Source organism: Peromyscus eremicus, chromosome 7 (assembly GCF_949786415.1).
Source record: "Peromyscus eremicus chromosome 7, PerEre_H2_v1, whole genome shotgun sequence".
In the NCBI taxonomy this organism is placed as follows: Eukaryota; Metazoa; Chordata; class Mammalia; order Rodentia; family Cricetidae; genus Peromyscus; species Peromyscus eremicus.
The window spans coordinates 53,767,110-53,790,521 of record NC_081422.1 but is presented as its reverse complement, the minus strand read 5'-3'; the positions used below and the strand labels follow the sequence as shown (position 1 = coordinate 53,790,521).

Here is a 23,412-nt window from a genome sequence, read left to right as displayed (position 1 = left end):
GTTGTAAACTGCCTGACAGGGGTGCTGTGAACTGACTTGGGTCCTCTGCAAGAGCAGTAACGACTGATGACCCATATCTCTGGCCCATTTTCGTTTATATAGAGATTACTGAACTTTTCAGATCAGTGTTGATTTCTTTCATTAAATTTGGATAATTCACATATTTCTCATTTCCAGTCTGTCTCCTGAGATTACTGCTGTATGTAGATGTCTCTGCTATTACCCTCTAGATTTCGTACAAACCCCCCCCCACACACACACACACCCACCTCTTGTTTTCAATGTGCATGCTTTTCATTGAACTGTGTTTAAGTTCTCTGGCTTTCTGATGCTAATCTATTAAAACTATCTGATGAGCTCTTCATTTCTCTTATTTGTATTTGTTTATTTTGTATCTAGCCTTCCACTATACTTGTACAGTAACCATTTACTGCCAATATGTCACTTTATAGCCTTGGCTGTCCTGGAACTCACTCTGTAGACCAGGCAACCTCAAACTCAGAGATCCACCTACCCGTCTCTGCCTCCTGAGTGCTAGGATAAAAGGCAGGCATCACCATTGTCCAGCTTGTCCCACTTTTTTAAAAAAAAGATTTCTTACAATTATTTTATGTGTATGAGTGCTTTGCTTGCAGGTTATGTCTGCACAACATGCATGTCTGGTGATCAAGGACATGATGAGCCTCCGTATGGGTGTTGGGAATTGAACCTGCGTCCTTTGTGAGAACAAGTGCTCTTAACTACTGAGCCAGCTCTCCAGCCCTAAAATTGTTTTGAGATTTATATATTTTACGTGTTATGAGTGTTTTGCTCCCACATATGTGTCTGGTGCTTGTGGTGGTCAGAAGAGGATCCCCTGGAACTGGAATTGTGAACAGTTGTGAGCCACCATGTGGGTGCTAGGAACCAACCCTGGGTCCTCTGCAAGAGTAAGAGCTCAGTGGTGGCACATGCCTTTAATCTCAGCTCTTGGGAGACAGAGGCAGGTAGATCTCTGTGAAGCCAGCCTGGTCTGCAGATGGAGTTCCAGGATAGCCAAGGCTACCAAAGAAACCCTGTCTCAACAAACAAACAAACAAACAAAACAAAAATGAGTGCTCTTAACCACTAAGCCATGTCTCCAGCATCTTTTTTGTTTTTAAAGAATTTATCGTTTTTATTTTATGTGTTTGTATATGAAGGACTATTTATATGTGCACCACAGAAGCCAGAAGGGGTGTCGGATCCCATGTAACTGGAGTTACAGGCAGTTGAGAGTTACTTGATGGGAGTGCTGGGAACTGAACTCCAGTCCTCTGCAAGAGCGACAAGGGCTGTTAACTGATGAGCCGTCTCTCCAGGCCTGGGAATTTTTTTTAAAATCCACAAATGGAAACATACCATATTCTCTTCACCTTTCCCCCATATAATCTAAACCTTTTTTTTTTTTCTTTTACATCTCCAGGAATTTTTATAAGCTGGATAATACATTTTACAGTAGCATCTTGCCTTGATTCATTTAAACTATCCTTGGTGCTGGACCTTTGGATGTGTCTAGTATTTTTTTCTGAGAAGCAAATCACTGTTTATGCTTGCAGTGCTCTGCCTCCCAGCGTTCTCCACTAATTACTGTTATTTGTACTGTCATGAATAGGAAACAGTTCCTGAAGGACTTTGAAAATAGGAACACCTAGTGTTCTTTTAAAGTGGCGTTTTCCTACCATATTGACTGTATTCTTGGCGTTAATGGTGTGGATCCTGTGAGGGCTGGATACTTCTAAAGAGGCCTGATATGCTAGAGTTGCCCAGCAGAAGGCATCAGAACAAAGTTGGCTGGGGACCTTAAATTCCAGAAATTAATAAATACTAAATGGATATCTATTAATTAATAAATTAATAAAATACTAAAAATGGAGAAATGCAGCTGCAGCTTCTTTAAACTTACCCTGGAGAGATGGAAGTTGTGCTTAATGCCTCTCCTGCCACCTACCCTGCAAGCATAAAAACCAAACAACAGCCATCGCTGAGCACTCGGACACAGCTGCATCATCTGACAATCTGATATGCAGGGCCACCTTAATGGGAGTTTGCTAAGGGAAATGAAGATGTGCATGTGACCACACAACATGCCCTAAGGAATCTCTAGGGTTTTTCTTTGAGGACATTCTGATTACCTAATTGAAACACACTAAGTTTGAAGAATGAAATTTGAGAAACTAATGTCCTTTTTTATGAAAACAGTAGCTCTTGTAATAAAAAAAAAAAAAAAAAAAAAAAGGATGCTCTACCTTCCTTCTAAGGCCTGGGGTCAAAGAGAGATGGGTAAAATGTGCCAGCCAGTAACAATGCTTGCTGCCAAGCCCGATGGCCTGAATTCCATCCTCAGGACTGACTTCCATAAATTGTTCTCTGACCTCTACATATGTCATAGTATATGCACCCCTCTTCGTGATAAATAAATGTAAATTTAAAACATAATAAAGGCCTCTGCATATTAAAATATTTTCCTCACAGGGTCCCTTCTGAGGAGGTTTATATATTGGGAAACAAGATCATTAACTTTATACTAACATCATCCTTAAGGCACTCCATCTTAGTACTGGCTGAACAATTCACCTAATTTGTTTTTGCCTTTTGTTTTTGTTTTTCCAGATAGGGTTTCTTTGTATAGTTTTGGCTGCACCTAATTTGTTTCTAAGTTTAGAAATCTAGCAGTATTCCTTTGACATGCATCTCTTTTTCCAAAAGTAATTTTTTTTTTTTTTTTTTTTTTTTTTTTTTTTTTGGTTTTTCGAGACAGGGTTTCTCTGTGTAGCTTTGCGCCTTTCCTGGAACTCACTTGGTAGCCCAGGCCCAAAAGTAATTTCTATGACCCTGATCCTAGATTTACTCTAGCTACTTCCTACATTTCTTTAAGGTCTTCTTAGATAGACAAGGCTAGCCTATCTTGGATGATCCTCCTGCCTCTGCCTCCTAAATGCTGGGTTTACAAGCATGTGCCACTGTGACCAGCTTGTTTGTTTTAGAGACAAGGTCTTACCATATAGCCAAGCCTAGACTGGAGCTCACATGTAGTCCACAGTAGCCTCAAATTCATGCCAATCCTCCTGTTTTCAGCCTCCTGAGTGGTACCATTGTCTGGCCTCTTTTTCCTCCTCTTTATTTTTATTTACTTACTTACTAATTTTTGTGACAGTGTTTCATGTAGCCAGGCAGGCTGACCTGGAACTCACTATGTGATTAAGGCTGTTCATGAATTTCTGGTCTTTCTGCAGCCTCTCAAGTGCCAGAGTTACAGGTATGCACCACCACCTGCTCTTCCTTTTTTTTTTTTTTTTTTGTGCCACCTCTTTTGTCCAAGCAAACAAGTCTAAGTTTATCAATTCTTGATTTTTTTTTCTTTTTGAAACAGGGTCTTACTATTTAGCCCTGGCTATTCTGGAACTCCCTATTGTAGACCAGGCTGGCCTCAAACTCACAAAGATCCACTTGCCTCTACCTCCCAAAGTGCTGGGATTAAATGCTTGCCACTGCACCCTGCTAATTCTTGGCATTCTTTTTTGTTTTTTTGAGACAGGGTTTCTCTGTGTAGCTTTACGCTTTTCCTGGATCTCACTCTGTAGCCCAGGCTGGCCTCGAACTCACAAAGATTCACCTGCCTCTGCCTCCCGAGTGCTGGGATTAAAGGTGTGCGCCACCACCGCCCAGCAATTCTTAGCATTCTTAATTCATTCTCCACTCAGTAGTTAAGAACTCTTTAACTGTTCATTCTTATCAAGCCATTCCTTGCTCAGAAGTCTCTAGTGCCTTCCCACTGCCCTTTATAACAGCCTCCCTCATATGGCCTTGGTGGGTCTACACCACTCGACTGTACAACCTTCTCAACCATGGGAATCAATACTTTCTCAGTTTTTTCTTTTGTAGCATACTGTCCTCTTTTGTGCTGCAAACTAGCCATGCTTCTTTCATCCTCAGGGTCTTGGCACAATTTCTTCCTCTGCCTTAGAATTCTTCCCTGGTCTGCACGCTCCCTCAGCCTGTTTCCTCCAGCTAATAATGCCTTATACTTTAGATGTAATTTAAAATATCTCTTACCTAGAAAAAGCTTGCCTTGCTACTCTAGGTTGAGACCCCTGGTTACTTTCTCCTATTGTTTTATATTTCTCCTTCTTAGCAGTTATCACAATCCGAATGCTCTGTGGTACATCTCATTAATTTTGTCTTTATTACTGGCATAGATAATACGTCCATATAGTGTAAAATTAAAGTTGTAAAAAGTCTACCTCTGTTCTTTGCATCCCTGCTACCTGGTTCTCTTCTTTAGAGGTAACCACTTTTAGTATCTGAATATCCTTCCAGAAATATTTTCTAATAAAGAACCATGTACATAATATTCTTTATTTCTGCTTTCTCTTATTAACGTAAGTACTTTATTGCAGTTTTGCACGTTGTCATTATCTGTTAGTGTACGTTGGCATTTCTTACCATGTAAAGAGTTGCCTCTTTTCATATGCCACATAACACGAACCTCTTATAGTTTATTTATTTCTACTGTTGGGTATTTAGGTTTTTTTCAGGCTTTGGTTTATTCCAAACAATGATGCATTGGATACCTTTGTATGTAAAGCCATGTCTCATGTCTATACGTATAGAATAAATTCCTATAATTCAAACAATTGGGTTAAAGGGTATGTGTATTTTTAATTTTGGTAGTTGTTGCTAAGCTGCTCTTATCGGAAGCTTGACCAATTCATTTCCACTGATGATGAAGAAAGCATGTTTTCCTCACAAATATGTCAGTGAAAATTTTTGTTGTCAACATAAGAGGTAGATCAAATCTCTTGGAAATATAAGTTTGCATTACTTCTCTTGCTGGTAGTTTTATTTTCGTATGTTTAGGCGCTACTTGTATTTATTGCGTGAACTTTCTTCATAAACTTCGCTTCGTCATCTAATATCAGACTGACATGCTACACCTTAAAGTCGTCCAACCCGGGGCAGAGATCATGTCTGACCTCCGGCTGCGCGTTCCCTCACCCTTTCCTTCCGACCTATGCCATCTGTGGCCACCCCCAACTCTGGAGACTCCACGAGTTTACCAACCTCACTGCCGCTGCCTTCCACTACTTCCTTCCTGGCTCCCCGTCTTCCTTCTTCCTTCCCGGACTTACGACTTCCGGTTCTGCTGGCTGTCCGGGAAACGGTTGGCTTCCGGTCGCGCAGCGGTGGGCGGAGCCAAGATGGCTGAGGAGAAACTTCGGATGGTAAGCGCCCAGCATCTCTGAGGAATCGTGGCCGCCTCAGGGCGGGGCCGGGCGGGGCGCCCAGGCCGTGGGGACGCGACGCGGCCAGGTCGCGCTGCCCGCCGGGGTGGGTGTCTGGGCGAGTGCGAGCCTGTGCAGCGCTTGGTCTGTACTGGGACTGCTCCTCCGCTTGGGCAGAAGAGAGCGTTTTCCACTGGAAGTGGCTGTTTTTCCTACTCTCTAGTTTGTTTGTATGGTTTTCGGGGTGAGGGGGCGTACTGCACCTTCTCTAGACAGTTTTTGATAACCCATGGATTGGACATTTGATAAGACGAAGCCTGGAAGCTCTCATCGCCCCTGCCCATGTTTTCCCTCGTGACTAATGTTTTGGAAATGTGCTGTTTGAGAATTCAACTGTTTAAATTAAGCGCTAGTTAATTCCCCCGAACAGCCTACGTGAACTGAGGCTGGCCCAGTAGTAATTGGCTTTTTGCAGCACCGTCCATCTCTCATGTCCTTGCTTGTTTGTGCCGGTCTTGTGTGTACGGAGTATTTGCTGTGTTGTTCAGACTGGCTTCGGATTTGCTGCAGCTCTCCAGCCTTAATCTCCCTAGTGCAGGCATTACTGGAGTGCGTCATCACTGCCAGCTGAACTGGTTAATTGACTTATAATTGTTTGTTTATGAGGTACAGGGTGATGATACTTCAGTGCATGCGTACTGTGTGTAATGGTCAAATCAGTGTAATTAGCATTTCTATTTTAGCATTTATTCTTTGCGGGTTTGGAGCCTTTAAATCCCCCCCCCCCCCCACTTCTCTATAGAATATAAATTGTGAAGAGTAGCCATCCTCCTGTGCTGCAGGACATAAGCATTTGCTCCTCTGATGTAGTAGTATTTGGTTCTTATTATTGAACCTTTATCCCTCTCCATCTTCTCTCTTTCCTAACTTCTTGTTCTACTCTATTTTCCCATGAAATCAACTTTTTTTAGCCTCCACAGAGGAGCAAGAATGTGCCTTGGCTTTCTCTGCCTGTCGTATTTTACTTAGCTTAATTTCCCCCACACTGCTGCAGATTAGACCTCACTCTTTTTCATGACTAAATGGTATGTGCATACCACAATTTATTTATCCTTGTGTTTTTATCCATTGTTGGGCACCTCCATTGATTCTCCACTTTGATACTGTGAACAGTGCTGCAGTAGATGCACAGTATCTCTCTGATACAATGGATTAGAGGGATGTTTTGTTGTCTTGAGATAGGGTCTTCTCACATCCCAGGCTAGCATCCAAGTGCCATTCTCTTGTCTCAGCCCCAAGGTGCTGGGATTACAAGTATATGCCACAGCGCAAGGCCTGATTATTCTATTTTTAGTTTTTTGATAATATTTTTTAAATTTATTTATTTGTATTTTATGTACATTGGTGTTTTGCCTGCATGTATGTCTATGTGAGGATGTCAGATCCCCTGGAACTGGAGCTACAGACGGTTGTGAGCTGCCATGTGAATTGAACCCGGGGCCCCTGGAAGAGCAGCCAGTGCTCTCAACCGCTGAGCCATCTCTCCAGCCAACAGTAGTTTTGTTTTGTTTTTTTTTCTTTTTTTTTTTTTTTTTTTTGGTTTTTCGAGACAGAGTTTCTCTGTGTAGCTTTGCGCCTTTCCTGGAACTCACTTGGTAGTCCAGGCTGGCCTCGAACTCACAGAGATCCGCCTGGCTCTGCCTCCCGAGTGCTGGGATTAAAGGCGTGCGCCACCACTGCCCGGCTAGTTTTTTTTTTTTTAAGAATATGTTCCTAATTGGATCAAATTTCTAAGAAATCCCAAATATGAAACCTTGTCCCTTACTTTACTGTTGGGTTTCAAACCTTGCTCTGCACTAATAAAATGATTTTAGTTTTTTTATATTGTCTTTTAAAAAACACCATGGAAAATATAGACTAAATTAGCTGCCTCTGGTTGACAGTTTTGTAATGCAGTGTTGTTTCATGTAGGGCCCTCTGTTGTTTGCCCTTTTATTTGCAGAGTATTCACAGCAGTCTATAATCAGAAAACTCAATTCAGAGAAGGAAGCTCAAAGCATAAGCTAAAAATTAAAATAGTGTGATTAATGTTACTAGGTTTAAGATATTTGCACCATTGTTGTGGGGTATCCACCAGAGAAGACTGCTCGGACATGGTTTTAAGCCAATAGAAAGTCTTTATTAGCTGGCTGGCTGGCGACTGCACAGGGTGTTCAGGATCCCAGTGTAGCCCCAAGCCTCTCTCAGGGTGAGCTTTTTTTTTTTTTTTAAATTATTTATTATGTACACAGTATTCTGCCTGCACATATGACTATAGGCCAGAAGAGGGCACCAGATCTGATTACAGATGGTTGTGAGCCACCATGTGGTTGCTGGGAATTGAACTCAGGACCTCTGGAAGAACAGCCAGTGTTCTTAACCTCTGAGCCATCTCTCCAGCCCCTCAGGGTGAGCTTTTAAGCACAACATCCATGTCCCGAGTTGACACACTTCAGTTAACAAGAACAGTTAAAGAAGCAGAACTACAGAAGCCAAAAAGCAAGGTTAGCACATTCAGAGACTTTCCCAGAACTATGGACTGTGATGGATTAGGTCTCTGTTTTCATTTTGGCAGGTGTTGCTGTCTGTGTGCTGAGTTTTATGGCTTGAATGGTACTTCCATCATGGAGTCAGTTGTGCTAAGGTCTTGGGGCCTACTAAGGTCTGGAGGCCTGTTACAATCATAAGGGAAATGTATAATGTACACAATCCTAAATATGAGATATAAAGAGTAATATATTACCACAATACTGCAGTACCATACCTTTTTACGTTTTTTGAGACAGGTTCTTAGTATGTGGCCCTGGCTGGCCTGGGGCTTGCTATATAGCCTGGGCTAGCCTTCAAATGACTGAGATCCGCCTGCCTCTGCCTCCCATGTGTGGTGCTGGGATCAAAGGTGTACACCATGCACTTAGCATGTATCTTACTGCTATAGAATATAAGTATGTAACAGACCTTGAACTTAATTTCTTTGGTGGCAGAAACTGTGCTGTATGTTTGAGTCCAATTGTATTGACAGAGAATGACTTTAGTTTTGAAATGACTTTAATACTTGATCCTTCAGTTACTTATTTTCATTGTTTACTGCTAGAAGTTTTTTTTTTTTTTTGTAGTCATTTCGTATTTTCAGTGCATGGAAACTAGAATTTTGGGGGGTATTTTGTTGTTGTTTTGAGATGGGGTCTCACTATGTAGCTTTGGTTGGCCTGGAGTGAGATAATGTAGATCAGGCTGGCCTCAAACTCACAGAGATACTCCTGTCTTTGTCTCCCAAGTGCTGGGATTATCTGTTCATTTTTAAAGTGATCTAGGGGCTAGAGGCTAGAGAGTTGGCTTAGTGGTTACGAGCACTTGCTTGAGGATCCTCTTGTAGAGGATCCAGGTTGGGTTCCCATCAGCCACATGGTAGTGTTCGCTTTGTGACAAAGGAAAACATACATAGATCTGTAGATAGATGCTGTCTATTTGGAAGAGAGGAGCTAGAGGTATAACATCCTGGTGTAGTACTTAGCTAGCACATGTTAGCCTGGGTACACCAAGACAAAAACTAGAACTACAGCAGTACAAAACAGATATCAAAACCAAAAATAAAACCCACACTTTCCCCACCGTAGTCCTAGCCTTGGCAATGCTGTCATGGTTAAGAGTTCTTCTAGATATACCTGCCAGTGCATTGCTGGGTCATTGCATGTGTACATCTTCAGCTTAATTGTTTATAGGAAACTCTTAAGATTTTTTATCATAACATATGCTTCTACCAGACGTTCTTTAGATTGCTTACATCCTTACAATTCCTATTTCATTAAAATTTCTCAGTTATGGTAGATATGAAATTATGTCTTACTGTTGTATTAATTTGTTGTCCTGATTATTGGGGTAGAAAATCATTGGCTGTCTCTTCCTGAGGCACAGTGTTTCTTTGTATTGCTTATTTTTGTACTTTTCTGTTTTTCTGGTTGGTTTGTATTATAGTTTCTGCTGCTAATCTTTTGTCATTTGGGGGTTTTGTACTACAAATACCTTCCCTTTATTTATTTATTTTTCATTTCTGAGGAGAAAATAAGCCTTAGACCCAGTTTCTTCTCCTATACACACCAATAAGACATATTGCTTCCTATACCAGATGTATGTATATGTGGGGTTTTCCTCACACACTAAACAAGGGAGCAGTTCTGCAGCAGCAGCAGATACCAGCCGAATATCTCTTAAATATAATTCTGTTCAGACAGTACCATTTGTCCAGAGCTCCATCTCCAGGGTTGCCCCTTTCTATGTGCCAATTGAGCTGCAGCTTGTTACTTTGCTTCTGAGCAGCTGGCTATTAAATCATACATGTAAAATACATATAGAAATAAGAAATCCTTTTTTAAAGGATGATTGTTATAGGCTGAGTGGGAAAACCCAGCAGTGATGGTCTAGTTAGAGTCTTCTTGGCTGCTGTGCAGCATTCCTAGAATATGATCTGGAATGGGGAGAGGGTATTATAATGTATCATCAGATTGGGTAAAGAATCTCTTTATTGGCCACCAGTACCAAGGCCAAGGGAGATTCAGGTTCCTATGACCTGTCTTAGGGAAGAGAAATTCTAGTACATATGGCATGTCTAGGGAAGAGAACAGATCAAAAGAGAGCTGGGGAAAGGGAGGAGGAGGGAGGGAAGTAGGAATGGAAAATAGGAGGAGAGATGCTTTGAAGCCCTTAATAATGTTCCAGTGGTATCCTAACCATTTAGGAAGTAACAAAGGTTATGAGAGTTATAAGCCAGCAACTATAGATTTAACTCTGTGTGTGTGTGTATCTCACAACTCTTTTATGAAACAAGTTCTTAGTTGTAATTGAATCTGAGCTCTGTTCAATCTTTACTTTCTGTATACTTTAAAAATTTTGCCTTTCTGCTTTTAGTCTTTAGTCCACTCTAACCAATTTTCTTTTTGAATGTTTCCTCTGAGGTCCATTTTATCTAGTATGTTAGATTCCCTTTTTTGGTATTTTCTTGGTACATCTTTTCTATTCTTTGTCTTAACATTTTAATTTTGTAATTATAAAAATAACTTACACCTGGCAGCGGTGGCGCACACCTTTAATCTCAGCACTCGGGAGGCAGTGGCAGGCAGATCTTTGAGTTCGAGGCCAGCTTGGTCTACAAAGTGAGTTCCAGAACAGCAAGGACTAAACAGAGAAACCCTGTTTTGAAAAACAAAACAAATCCCCAAAAACATGCATCTAGATTTTTAATGTTTTACCATATTTTTAACATCTTTCTTTTGATTAATTTGGTGTATGTATGTGAATGTGCATTTGTGTGTGCATAACATAGCACATGTGTGGAAGTCAGAGGACAACCTAAGGGAGTCGGTTCTTCCTCTTCCTCTACCATATGGGGCCCAGGTTTGAACTCAGGTTGGTAGGCTTGGCAGCAGGTGCCTTTACCTGCTGAGCCATCTCACCAGCCATATATATATATATATATTATTTTTTCAGAGCTGAGGCCCGAACCCAAGGCCTTGTGCTTGCTAGGCAAGCGCTCTACCACTGAGCTAAATCCCCAGCCCCGGTATTTTTTGTTTGAGGATGAGTTCTTTCTGTGTTTCTGAGGTTGGCCTCAACCTTTTTGGCTTAAGTGATCCGCCTGTCGCAGCCTCATGAGTAGCTGAAACTACGGACAGTCGCCACTATGCTTTGCTTAGTGTTTTAAAGATCTGTTTTGATTTTTTTTTCTTGTGACTGGAGAATTTGGCTTTGCCTTTCTCTTGCTTTTCTCGTCCTTCTGTCCCTCACATTGTCAGTGTTGGAAGTCATGTACCTGGAGCTGCTGCACGGCCTGTAGTCCACTCCACCAGCATCTCCTCCTTGGAGAGGGACTTTGTGACTCTAGTACCTGCTGAGCTTCCTGAAAAGTTCCTTGTACGGTTCCTTAGCTCCTCCAGTCTTGTGAACCTCCTTCCCCTTCAGGAGGGACTGTTGCAGTTTGGAGGAAATAGCTACACAGCACCACACTGCTTCTGCCAGCTCTGACATTCTCTGTTACTTTGGAGTGTGCTATTGATTATTTTCCTCCATTTTTGGTTTGAACATTGGGCTTTTGGGTTACTATGTTATAGCAACAGTCATTTATTCTCAGAAGCTTGACATGGTTATGAGTTTTACACCTTCCATGGCCAAATAGAGACAACAGCAGTAGTAATTTGTGGGCTTAAGAACAAATGTCTAGAAGGCAGTTTAACAGGCCTATCACATTTGTTTAATAGGGTCAGAGCAGTTCCTTCCCCACTGGAGCCTATGACCTCCACAGCCATAGGTCTTTGTCTTAGCTTACAGTACCGGGCAGATGTTTCCTCCAGTGAGGCCAGTCTTCAATCTAATCAGAAAGTAATTGTGACCCTGGTGGGTACATCTTGCCTGGCATGTTGGTAGTGGAGCTTGCAGGTCCATAGCGGAGCAGGACTGTGAGCAGTAGTCATCCCCACACCCCCACCAGCCTGCATATTGCTTTTTGACATTTGGAAAGCCAGCCAGCAATGCTGGAGCTCCCAGCCCAACCCCAACCTGATACCTCCATGTCCTCCAACTGAAGTGTGTGGTGTTTTAAGCAGTAGAGTCCTCCCTGTTTAGTTCTGGCTTGCCTCCAACAGCAGTAGCAGTAGCCTGTATTGTTTGGGAGGCCTTAGGGGCCTCCTTAGCCAATAACTCATGGGAAGTAGTCCACTTTTTATACTAGGATTTTTACCCAACAACCTCAATGTCTCCTGATTGCCCTTTCCCACCCATGCCTGCTTTTATTCAGATTTCCCAACTGCTGTTGTTACTGTCTTTCCAGATGCCTTTTGAAATCTGTAAGACTCTCAACACGTAATAATATATAACAAAAGCTTTTCTTTTGCATATATTTGTGTGCATGCTGTGTGTATGTATGTTTCCGTATGTGTGGGCTTACGTCTGGTGGGTGAGTGTGCACATGATGCATGTGGAGGCCCAAAGGTATGATATATGGTGTCTTTCCCTGTTGCTCTTTACTTCTATTTATTGAGGCAGGGTCTCTCATTTGAACCCAGATTCTGCCAATCAGCTAGGATCTTGTTTCTGCCTGCTATACCTACCTAGCTTCTGTGTGGATTCTGGGGATCTGTATTCCAGTTTCAACATGTGCAGGGCAAGCATTTTCTCCGTGAGGCTTCCCCCAGCTCTAATAAAAACTTTCTATACAGGGTGGGTAGGATCACTAAAATCCCATTGCTGTCTGCTGCAAGCAAGTACCAGATGGTCTTAGGTGGCTAAGGGGACACTGAAAATGAAATGTTAGTAAGGTTCAACATAGCAGGAAAGATCTCATCACTTGTGTCAATTTTTGGCTCAAAGAGCAATGTTGGGTATGACAGTTGCATGGGTGGCTAGCCCTCCATAATCCACAGTCATTTCTATGAGCATCCTGAGTGCTGATGTACACCTTCTGACCTCTGATGACTTTGGCTGGGGCTGACTTGTGCTGGTTAGCTTGATTCTTGCCCAAGGAGAAGCAGGGCTGCAGTTTATCCTGTTGTGCTAGCTGTTGGAGCTGCCCGATTCCAGCAGGCTCTGGGCCAGTACGGTGGCACTTACCTTCCCATCACCAGACTGTTGAAAGGATCCTGGCCTGTGTGAATCAGGTCCACTTGCAGGGAGAGAAATGAACACCACATACTCTGGAGAAATAGCTGTCCACTTCTGGAACAAACAATCTTTTTTTACTTCCACTTTTTTTTTTTTTTTTTTTTTTTTAAGCCATTGATGCATTCTGTGAATTTTTGCTTGGGCTTCAAAGTTCCCCAGAAGTTCACTGGCACCACATTTTTTTTGTTAATTTTTTCACTAACAACTCTTGTTCAATACAAGTCTTGCCACATATGCCTTCTTACTTATGTCCTGGACTGAACTCATTCTCTGCTTTGTTTTTCTCTCATCCCCATTTGAATGCTTTAGCATCTTACAAACTAAATTTATGTATATGCCTATTAAGTTATGTCTTCCAGGGCCTCTCCTACCTCATAAAAATCTTGTCCAACCATGGGATTCAACAAAACCACTAAAGCCCCATGCCTATCCTGAGTGCCTGTTGAATGAAGTGCATTTCTTAATGGTTTACAGGCTTTGGTCTAAGTAGTTTGGCAATGGCTGTCTCTCAAAGGGAAGGCCAAGGATCTGATTGTTGTTCAGTCCATGAGACTGGATGTCTCAGCAGTCCTAATCTGGTGCTGGAGTCCCAGGGAAATCCTAGAGAGCTTTCAGTTTTCAGTCTGCACTAGAATCCTAAAGAAGTAGGTTCTAGCACCAATGAAAGAATGGCTCATGAACAGGATAGATGAACTTGCCAGTGAGACTGAGGGCAAGCAGGCAAAAAGCATAAGCTTCCTTCTGTGGGCTGTCAACGGAAGGTGTGGCCCAGGCTTAGTGTGGATCTTCTGACCCCAGATGATCCAAACAAGGAAAATTCCTCACAGGTGTGCCCAGCTGCTTAGGTTTTGGTCAATTCCAGATGTAGTCAACTCGAAAACCAAGATTAGCCATCATAGTAAGTGTGTATAGAGTGTGTGTATAGATGCTGTACATGTGCTATAGCATCCACATAGAGGTAGATGACAACTTTCAGAAACCAGTTCTCTATTTCAAACACTGGGTTCTGGTGATTGAACTCAGGTTGTCAGGCTTGTGAGGCAAAAGTGTTTAGCTGCTGAGCCATCTCACTGGTCCTTCTTTCTTTAAAACTTTTTTATATTTATTTCCTCTCTCTCTCTCTCTCTCTCTCTCTCTCTCTCTCTCTCTCTCTCTCTCTCTGTGTGTGTGTGTGTGTGTGTGTGTGTGTGTGTGTGTGTGTATACATTAGCACACATGTGGAGGTCAAAGGACCTCCTTCTATCATGTGGATCCTGGGGATTGAACTCAAGTTGTTGGACTTTCTGAGCCATCTTATAGTGCTTTGGGGCCCAGTAGACTGGGCATTAAACCCTGCCTTTCTAATGCCTAATCCCTCGGGAATGTCTGTCCCTCTGTTGTCTTCCAGAAGCCTCAACCTGTAATAACCAAGTGTTCCAAATGACTTAAGTGAGCCAGTCCATCAGAGGCTTTATTTCCCTTGTATTGCCTTAGGTTATGCAGCCTTTGGCTCAAGGAAGGATGGGTAGTTATTTTACTCAGTTTTTCTGCTTGCATGGCATTTGGACTGATCATGTCCACCTCCATGTCTAGAGTCTCAGGCTATGAGAAACTCTTTCATTCTCCGTTTAAAAGTCTCCCCCCCAGTCCAGGAGTTCATATACAAAATATTCCCTTATTATCATAGTTTCCTATTAGGGCCATTATTCAGGCCTCTGATTGCACACTGAATCATGGACTTTCCCTTTCCTCTGTCTTAAAGGTCAGATTTGAGGGGCATCTTCTCACTTCTTTGTTCTTCTACACTACAGTTCTTCCTCCCCTGGGTTCCAAGTTCTTGGGTCCTAGACAGATCACTTCAGATTTGACTTGTATCCTGTCAGCTGTAAGACATGGCAAGGTAACATCTCCATCCTTGCCCTCCCCGTTTCCTGCCAGATCAGAGGCTGATGTAGTGTAAATGGACAGTGTAAATAGACGGTTCTCTACCACCTGCTAGTTCTCAAATAACCTCTCAGAGGCTTAATATGACTTATAAATGCTCAGCCGGTAGCTCAGGCTTATTACTAACTTGCTCTTACACTTAAATTAACCCATAATTCTTAAATATGTTTAGCCACGGCTTGGTACCATTTCTCAGTATGGCATTCTCATCTTGCTTCCTCTGCATCTGGCTGGCGACTCCTGACTCTGCCCTTCCTCTTCCCAGCATTCTTAGTTTGGTCACTCTGCCTATACTTCCTGCCTGGCTACTGGCTAATCAGCGTTTTATTAAACCAATTTGAGTGACAAATCTTTACAGTGTACAAGAGGATTATTCCACAGCAGGACAGCACCTGTGTCTTGTTTACATAGGCAAGTTCTTTGGGGCAACAGCCAAGGCTCAGTTGCATGTCTTCTTGCCCACAGTCAAGTCTGTGCAATAGCTGTTACAGCCTGTTTAAGGTCTCGTCCCATATGCACTACTTTCAGAGACTGCAGTGTATTCTCTAGTACATCAGTGGGTTGGAAATATCCTCATATGTACATGGTGGTCACCCTTTATTAAGGAAGCTTGTCACCCCATATTATATACTGTATACTATACCCCATACTGGGATTCCTCCCTAAGGACACTTCAGTCTTAGATGGATGGTGTGACCTTGATCAGATGTCTTACCACCCATTGCAAGAAACAGTAACTGCCACTATAGTAAGGAGGCATACTATGCCATTCTAGCTAGGTATAGATAGCTATGTTAGGGTTAGCCCCACCCCACCCTCAGACAGATCAGCCTTAATTAACATGTCTCCTCACCCATTATCATAGGGACCATGCAACAACTCTTGTTCGGTTCTATTGGTCCCTCTTTGGGTACCAGTTATGTTGTGCAACTTTTCTTGGGGCTATATGAACAAACATTTGTCTTCCCTGGGTAAGGCACTAATAACAAACCAAAGAAATGGTTCCCCTTGACTAGTTGGTGAGCCAGTGAGTTTGTGTGGGGTTACTTATGGGAGGGAACAAAGGTGACCTAAAGGCAGCTACATAACAGAAAAGCCCACCTTAGCATTGGTGATGGCTCCCCAAGCCTATATTCCTGCACAGCTTCAGTAAGGCCCATCAGACTGTCTCCCCAGCAGTTATTTACTACTTTCATGATATTGTGTGTGTGAATCTTGAGCTTTATGAGACAGTAAGTTTCTTCAACTCTTTGACTCTAGTAAGACTCTCTCCTTCCTCCAGGAGGAAGTAGCCATATAGCATCTTCCTTTTGTAAGTACTAAAGACATTTTAGAATGCAGACTTAATTTGTGCATGCTGCAGGTATCATCAGATACTTTACTACCCATTGCTATCTGCCCATTTATTCCATTTTTAGTTTTTAGTTTTGTACTTCTGTCTTGTACATAACCACAAGCCACACTTTTTATGTAACAAGATGCTGAGAATACTCACATGCTTTTACCAATTCATTTGCTCATTTCACTCCTTCATTCTGTGATTGCTTTCTTATTTCCTAATGTAATTTTTTTAAATTTCTTTTTTTCTTTGAGGACTGAGATCATTTACTCTCATCACTTATTTCCTAATGTAATTTCTTTTTCCTTCTTTTTTTTTTCTTCCTAGACTGGGTTTCTCTGTCGCCCTGGCTGTCCTGGAACTCGCTCTGTAGACCAGGCTGGCCTTGAACTCACAGAGATCTGCCTGCCTCTGCCTCCAAGTGCTGGGATTAAAGGTGTCCACCACCACTGCCCGGCTGTAATTTCTTTAAAAGCTGAAGAGTCTATAAACTGAAATTCTGAGTCTTTCACATTTGCCTTTTATGATTATTATTACTGTTATTATTTATGGAACTGTGAATTAAAAACCAGGACCTCATACCTGCTAGGCATGACACCCCAGCCCCTTAGAATTTGTTGAGCTGAGGTTGGATTTCAGTGGGAATTACTTAGTATACAGTTTTGTATTGCCCTTGTCGTACTTCTTTTTTGTTGCTATTATTGTTTTGTTTTTAGTTTTTGTTTTTTTTTTTTTTCATAAAAGATTACATGTATGGGGGTTTTACCTGAATATGTGTGAGTGTACCATCTGTGTGTCTGATGCCCATGGAGGCCAGAGGAAGGCACTGGATTCCCTGGAACTGGAGCTACAGACTGTTGTGAGCCACTACATGGGTGCTGGGAATTGAACCTGGGTCCTCTGTAAAAATAGTCAGTGTTCTTAACAGCTGAGCCATCATCTCCAGTTCTGTTGTTTTGGTTTTGAAACAGGGTTTGCCTATGTATCCGTGGTCAGCCTTAAACTGGAGATCATCCTTTCTCAGCCTTTTAAGTGATGGGATTGTAGGCATGCATCACCATGTTTGGCTTGGTACCTTTCCTCACGATATAGTTGAGTGTGTAGTTTCTTTCGCCAGTTATGGAGATGCAACTAGTTGTATATGTTGAAGAGGCAGAGGTAGGAGGATCCTGAGTTTAGGGCCAGCCTAAGTTACACCTTTTTAAAATTTTTGTTGTGCAGCTAGAGAGATGGCTCAGTGGTTAAGATCATTTGTTGTTCTTGCAGAGGACCCAGGTTCCATTCTCAGCACCCACATGGTGGCTCACAACCATGACTATTTCCAGGGGACCCAATGCCTCTTCTGTGGGCAGCAGACACAGACACAGTACACAGACATGCATGCAGGCAAAACATTCATACACATAAAATAAACAAATATTTTAAAAAGCTTTTACTTCTGAAAAAATTACAGCCAGTATTTCCCTCCTTATATTAAGGCATATAAATCTTTTTGCTGTTCTTGTTTTTGTTTTGAGACAGGGTCTCACTCTATGGCACTGGCTGTCTTAGATTGCTAGTCTCTAATTCTGAGATCCTCCTGGCTCTGCCTTCCTGAGTACTGAGATTATAGGTGTGTGCCACCACAATTGGTCCATATCATGGTGTATAATGTATAAGGGAACTGATAAAAGAAAAATCCATTTAAAGATTTTCTAATAAGTTACAGTGTAAGTTAGTACATTATCTTCCTGTCCAGCATCTTCCTCTGTTGCCCTCCACCTTATTTTTTAAGATAGAGTCTCTCACTGCACCTGGAGTTACTGATTTGGCTAGGCTGGCTGGCCAGTGAACTCCAGGGGTTCACTTGATTCTATTTCCCCGGTACACACATGCTTCTCCACTCAGCTTTTACTTGGGTACTGACAACTGGAACTTGGGTCTTCATACTTGTGCTAAAGGTACTTTACTGACTGAGCTGTCTACCTTCCTTTTATCAAACAGAGATCATAGGCTGGTGAGATGACTTAGTGGATAAAAGGGCTTGGTACCGAACCTGACAAGAGTTAGGTCCTTGGAACCCACATTGGTTAAGGGAATAAAAGACTCTTGAAGGATGTCCCCTCTGTGCATACACATGTGTGTGTGTATACATATACAAAATGTAAAAAAAAATTGGGGTTGGAGAGATGGCTTAGCAGTTAAGAGCACTGACTGCTTTTCCAGAGGACCAGGTTTAATTCCCAGCACCCATATGGCAGCTCACAACTGTCTGTAACATTAGTTCCAGGGGACCTGACACCCTCACACAGAAATATACACAGGCAAAACACCAATGCACATAAAATAAAAATCAATTATTTTAAAAGAATTTCAAACATTTTTTGGTTTGTCTGCTGAGAAGTAGAGCATTAAATATACTTTATGAGGTATCTAACAATTTAGATATTAATATGAGTATATGTTGTACATTGTAATTCTGGTACCTTATAAATGCACATATAATATGCATTGTACATTATGAGCAAGTTGGATAGCCAAAGAATAATGTGGTAATTTAAGTCATAATCAGAATGCCTCTTTATACATCTCTTCATTTAATGGATTGAGTACATGACTGGTGAGTTACTGACCATTCTTGTTATGTGAATGTGCTTTCAATTAGCAATACATGGGGCTGCTTTAACATGGATAACTTCTTTCATTTCAGAAAACTCAGGTTCCTGAATCTCAAAAACCCAGACCAAAAAAAGGTCCGTATATAATTTCATTGTATATATATATGTACCTGTTTCTTTGTCTCATTGATTCTGATATATATATATATATATATATATATATATATATATATATATATGTACACACACACACACACACACACACACACACACACACACACATATACACACACACCAGAGCTTTGTAAAGTATGTTGGGAAAAGCAGTAATGGTTCAACTCTTACACAATATCTGTTTTTATGTTATCCAGCTAAGTTTATTATTGACCTGTAATGTACTTAAATGTTGTTTGGTTAATGTCAGTGTACACTAATTTTTATTTGTGTAATAAGCATTCAATTCTTGTATAAATCAGACCTCCCCTAATTTTATGTATATGTCAAATAAGTGTGACATTTAATTTTATTTAAAAACTTTTTATGTTTTTGAGACAGGGTCTTGCTATGTCAGTTTCCTGAGGGAAAAATCCATGCCCTATTTATCTTTGTTTAAGACTGGCCCAAACTCACTGTGTAGCTCAAGCTGGTCTTGAACTTAAAATACTTCTTTCTCAGCCTTCTGAGTAGCTGAGATTTATGAAATTCAGTTGTAATTATGCAAGTATCTGACATAATTACTAGTATTTTTATAGCACTTCTGGATATGAGAATCATCCTGCTGTTGCCTTACTTAATAATCAAATGATTGAACTAGTTAGGTAGGGCTAGTATATGCTGTGACTGTCAGTCCAGTATGTATTTTACCCTTTCTCTAGAGTCAGACCCATGCATCAGTTGACCACAGGCCTAGAAGAGGACTGTGTATCAACCAAGAATTAGTTCAAGGGTCAGCAATATGGCTCAGTGGGTTAAGGCACCTGCTACCAACCTGATGATCCAAATTCAATCCCTAGGACCCACATGGTGGAAGGAGAGAACCTACTTCTCCAATATTGTCCTCTGACTTCTGCATGGGTGCTGTGGCACATATGTACCCATACATGGAGAGCTGCAAAATAAACTAATATAATTCAGAAAACAAGATACTTATATAAATTTCCAAATTTCATGAAGAACTTAATGTGGTATTGTAATTTCTAATGGTTAGTTTAGACATGAGGACATGCTAAAGGAGGAAATGTAACACTGATTATATTGTTTGTTATGTCAAAATATGCTTTCCAGCTCTAGAGTTTCCTATTGTGGAGAAACAGAACTGGTTGATCCATCTCCACTATATCCGGAAGGATTATGAAGCATGCAAGGTGAGAGACTGCATCAATGGAGGGCATTAGAGGCAGACTGGGCAGACACTAGCAGTTAACATCTTGAATTTGCACCCCGACCTTCCTGCTTTAAACTTCATTATTTTAATTTAAACAATAGCTTATCTATCAACCTTGACTTTAATCTTGTCTCTTTCAGTGTGTTTCTGTATAGCAAATAGGACCAGGCTCCTTCCTGCTTAAAACTGGTCATGATTTTCCCATTGTACTCAAACCCTTTAGTATGACATTTTTAGTCCTCCTCTTTCTGACCCTCTCCTTTGCCTCAGCTTTTCTTCCACCACTTGCCAACACACAGTTTGAGACTTTTCACGTTAGGAAGCCTTCCTTAATTCTCTGAGTTGGAATTAGATGCTGTCTTCTGAGCTCCTAAAGTACCGGAGCCGAGCCTATCACAGTATAGAACCCATGTGATTTGCTCACCAGAGAATCCCTAGTATCTGTAACGGTGCTTAGAAGTCTTCTCATGTTATTCTAGCTTCACTAGTTAATATTTTAAATAGGGAGTGAGAACATTTTTGTGTCATGAGCCAGATAGAAGCTTAATTAATTAGTTACTTTTGAGATATGGTCTCACTTTGTATCCATGGCTAACCTAGCTTGCTAAGTAGACTAGGCTGGCCTTAAACTCACAGAGCTCCTCCTGCCTTGCCTCCTGAGTGCTGGGATTAAAGGTGTGTTTGCCTCCATGCCTGGCCAAGACAGCAGTTTAGACATTAGGGTTACTGTAGTCATCGTCTCTTGTATGTCGTCATCGTCTTGTTTTTGTTTCTATTTGAAACAGGGTTTCATGTAGCCCAGGTTAGCCTCAAACTCAATAGGTAGTAGAAGATGACTTTGATTTCTTGATCTTGTCTCTATGTCCTGAGTGCTGAGTGCATGTACCACAATGCATGGCTTCTTTTTTAAATTAACGCAAAAACAGAAAACTTACTAAAATTTTTTTAACTTATGTGTTTGGAATGTTTTGCCTACATGTATGTCTGTGCACCACATGCAAGCAGTGCTCGAGGAGGCCAGAAGATAGTGTCAGGTACTGGAGGTACAGTTAGTTGTGAGCTGCCTTGTGGGTGCTGGTAATCGAACCCCAGTCCTTTAGAAGAGCAGCAAATGCTCTTAATGCTGAGCTGTCTTTTCAGCCTTAAAAGAATTCTAAGTGAGGGATGTACAGAAATGTCCCGAGAGCCCTTAGATTGCTAACCTCATTCTAAAATAAGTGATGGTAAGAAAAACAAAAATCACCAGGCGGTGGTGGCGCATGCCTTTAACCCCAGCACTCGGGAGGCAGAGGCAGGCGGATCTCTGTGAGTTCGAGGCCAGCCTAGTCTCCAAAGCGAGTTCCAGGAAAGGTGCAAAGCTACACAGAGAAACCTTGTCTCAAAAAAAAACAAAAAAAAAAAAAAAAAAGAAAGAAAGAAACACAAAAACAAAAATCCTGAAGGAACTATCTGATTAGTCATTAGTATCCTAGGTATCTCATGTATGCCCCTTGTCTATTACACTTAATCACTCAGGTGTTCTTCTCTTTTAGGCTGTGATCAAAGAACAGCTTCAGGAGACTCGGGGGTTATGTGAATATGCTATCTATGTCCAAGGTAAGACATACTGTTTCTTTTCTTACTGGAAAAATATATTTAGCCTAGATTCTTGGGAAACAAAACAACCCAACAACTTAGGGAATACTTAAATTAAAATAATGTCTCACAAAAGTCTTATTCACTATCCTTTGAAATTTGAACCCGATTTTGTATGTGTGTTGCACATACACCTGGAGGTCTGTGCATGACATGGTGTCGTGTCCCGTCATAACACCCCCCACCCCGAGACAGGGTTTCTCTGGGTAGCTTTGGAGCCTTTCCTGGAACTCACTTGGTAGCCCAGGCTGGCCTCAAACTCACAGAGATCCGCCTGCCTCTGCCTTCCGAGTGCTGGAATTAAAGGCGTGTACCACCACCGCCCAGTTATGATTATGTTTTTTTAAATATATTTTTAAATTATTATTTTACATGTTTGAATGTTTTGCCTGCATTTATGTCTGTGTATCATGTTTATGGCTGGTGCCTGTAGAGGCTAGTAGAGAGCATTGGATCCCCTGGAACTAGAGTTACAGGTGGTTGTAAGCAACCATGTGGATACTGGGAATTGAACCAGAGTCCTATGCAAGAGTAGCAAATACCCTTAACAGATTGAGCCACCTTCAGATTTTCAAAACATTGTTCTTAATGAAGAATTTCTGTGATCTGCAAAAAGACCAGTTATCTGGGTAGAGATGCTGGTTGCAGAGTGGGCAGGTGAAAGTTAGCTTATTACAGGTTTTACCTTACTAACACTTTACTTGCTTCTGCCCATTTAGTGATGACTGATTGGATTCAAAGTTATCCAAAGGCTTTCTCTGATGTGGTATCTTACCTCTTCCTCCATCTTTTCTGATGCTAGCCTCTTCTTCAAAGAATATGGTGTATTTTCTGTGTTTTCTTTTGCTTGGCAGCACTGATTTTACGCCTGGAAGGAAATATCCAAGAATCCCTAGAACTCTTTCAGACGTGTGCTGTTCTCAGCCCTCAGTGTGCTGATAATCTCAAGCAGGTGGCCAGATCTTTGTGAGTATTGGAGCCATCACAGAAGACCACATAAAATGCTTTCTCCTGGGCCAGGCAGTGGTGGTACACGCCTTTAATCCCAGCACTGGGGAGACAGAGGCAGGTGGATGTCTGAGTTTGAAGCCAGCCTGGTCTACAGAGTGAGTTCCAGGATTACTAGGGCTGTTACACAGAGAAATCTTGTCTCAAAAAAACCCAAAAACAAATAGAAAGGCTTTTTCCTGAAATGCATTCTGAGGGAAGCCTATTGTTGGTAGCCAGATGCCTGATAGGTGGGAAGCCAGTGAATGGTAAGTAGAATGGGTTTCATTTTGAAGAGCATGAATTAATCTGGAAGTCAGCTAATATTAAGGAACTCAGGTCTTTCTAGATGGATGAGAACACTGTTTTGTCATAGTGTGTTGTACCATAACTCCTCTATAATCATATAGGCAACTCATAGCTTGTTATTCTGGTATTTAGTGGAATATCTGACATGTAATAAGCTTGTGGTATTTTGAGTGAATGGCTTGCGGATTCCTAAATGGAAACCCTTCTGAAGTTGTCATAAACTTCTTCAGAGTAGTGTAGTGTTCTATGCAGTACCATCTCATGTTCCTCCCTATGTTGCCATTCATACTTGCATCATTTTTACAT

General features: G+C 41.5%; 1 protein-coding gene and 1 long non-coding RNA gene across 2 annotated transcripts in view; one reads left to right on the top strand and one right to left on the bottom strand.

Annotated features, from left to right (window-relative positions):
• Positions 1 to 5,151, bottom strand: part of LOC131915074 (uncharacterized) — a 30,980-nt gene extending 25,829 nt beyond the window's left edge. Inside the window, exon 1 of the long non-coding RNA XR_009380254.1 lies at positions 5,083 to 5,151. This is a non-coding gene — a long non-coding RNA (uncharacterized LOC131915074). The remainder of the gene's footprint in view (positions 1 to 5,082) is intronic.
• The window catches only part of Bbs4 (Bardet-Biedl syndrome 4), a 38,328-nt gene continuing 20,045 nt past the window's right edge, over positions 5,130 to 23,412 (top strand). The window contains exons 1-5 of the mRNA XM_059268003.1: positions 5,130 to 5,243; positions 18,884 to 18,926; positions 20,076 to 20,155; positions 21,708 to 21,771; positions 22,665 to 22,776. Coding sequence (XP_059123986.1) covers positions 5,220 to 5,243; positions 18,884 to 18,926; positions 20,076 to 20,155; positions 21,708 to 21,771; positions 22,665 to 22,776 — 323 coding nt within the window. The 5' untranslated portion in view covers positions 5,130 to 5,219. The remainder of the gene's footprint in view (positions 5,244 to 18,883; positions 18,927 to 20,075; positions 20,156 to 21,707; positions 21,772 to 22,664; positions 22,777 to 23,412) is intronic.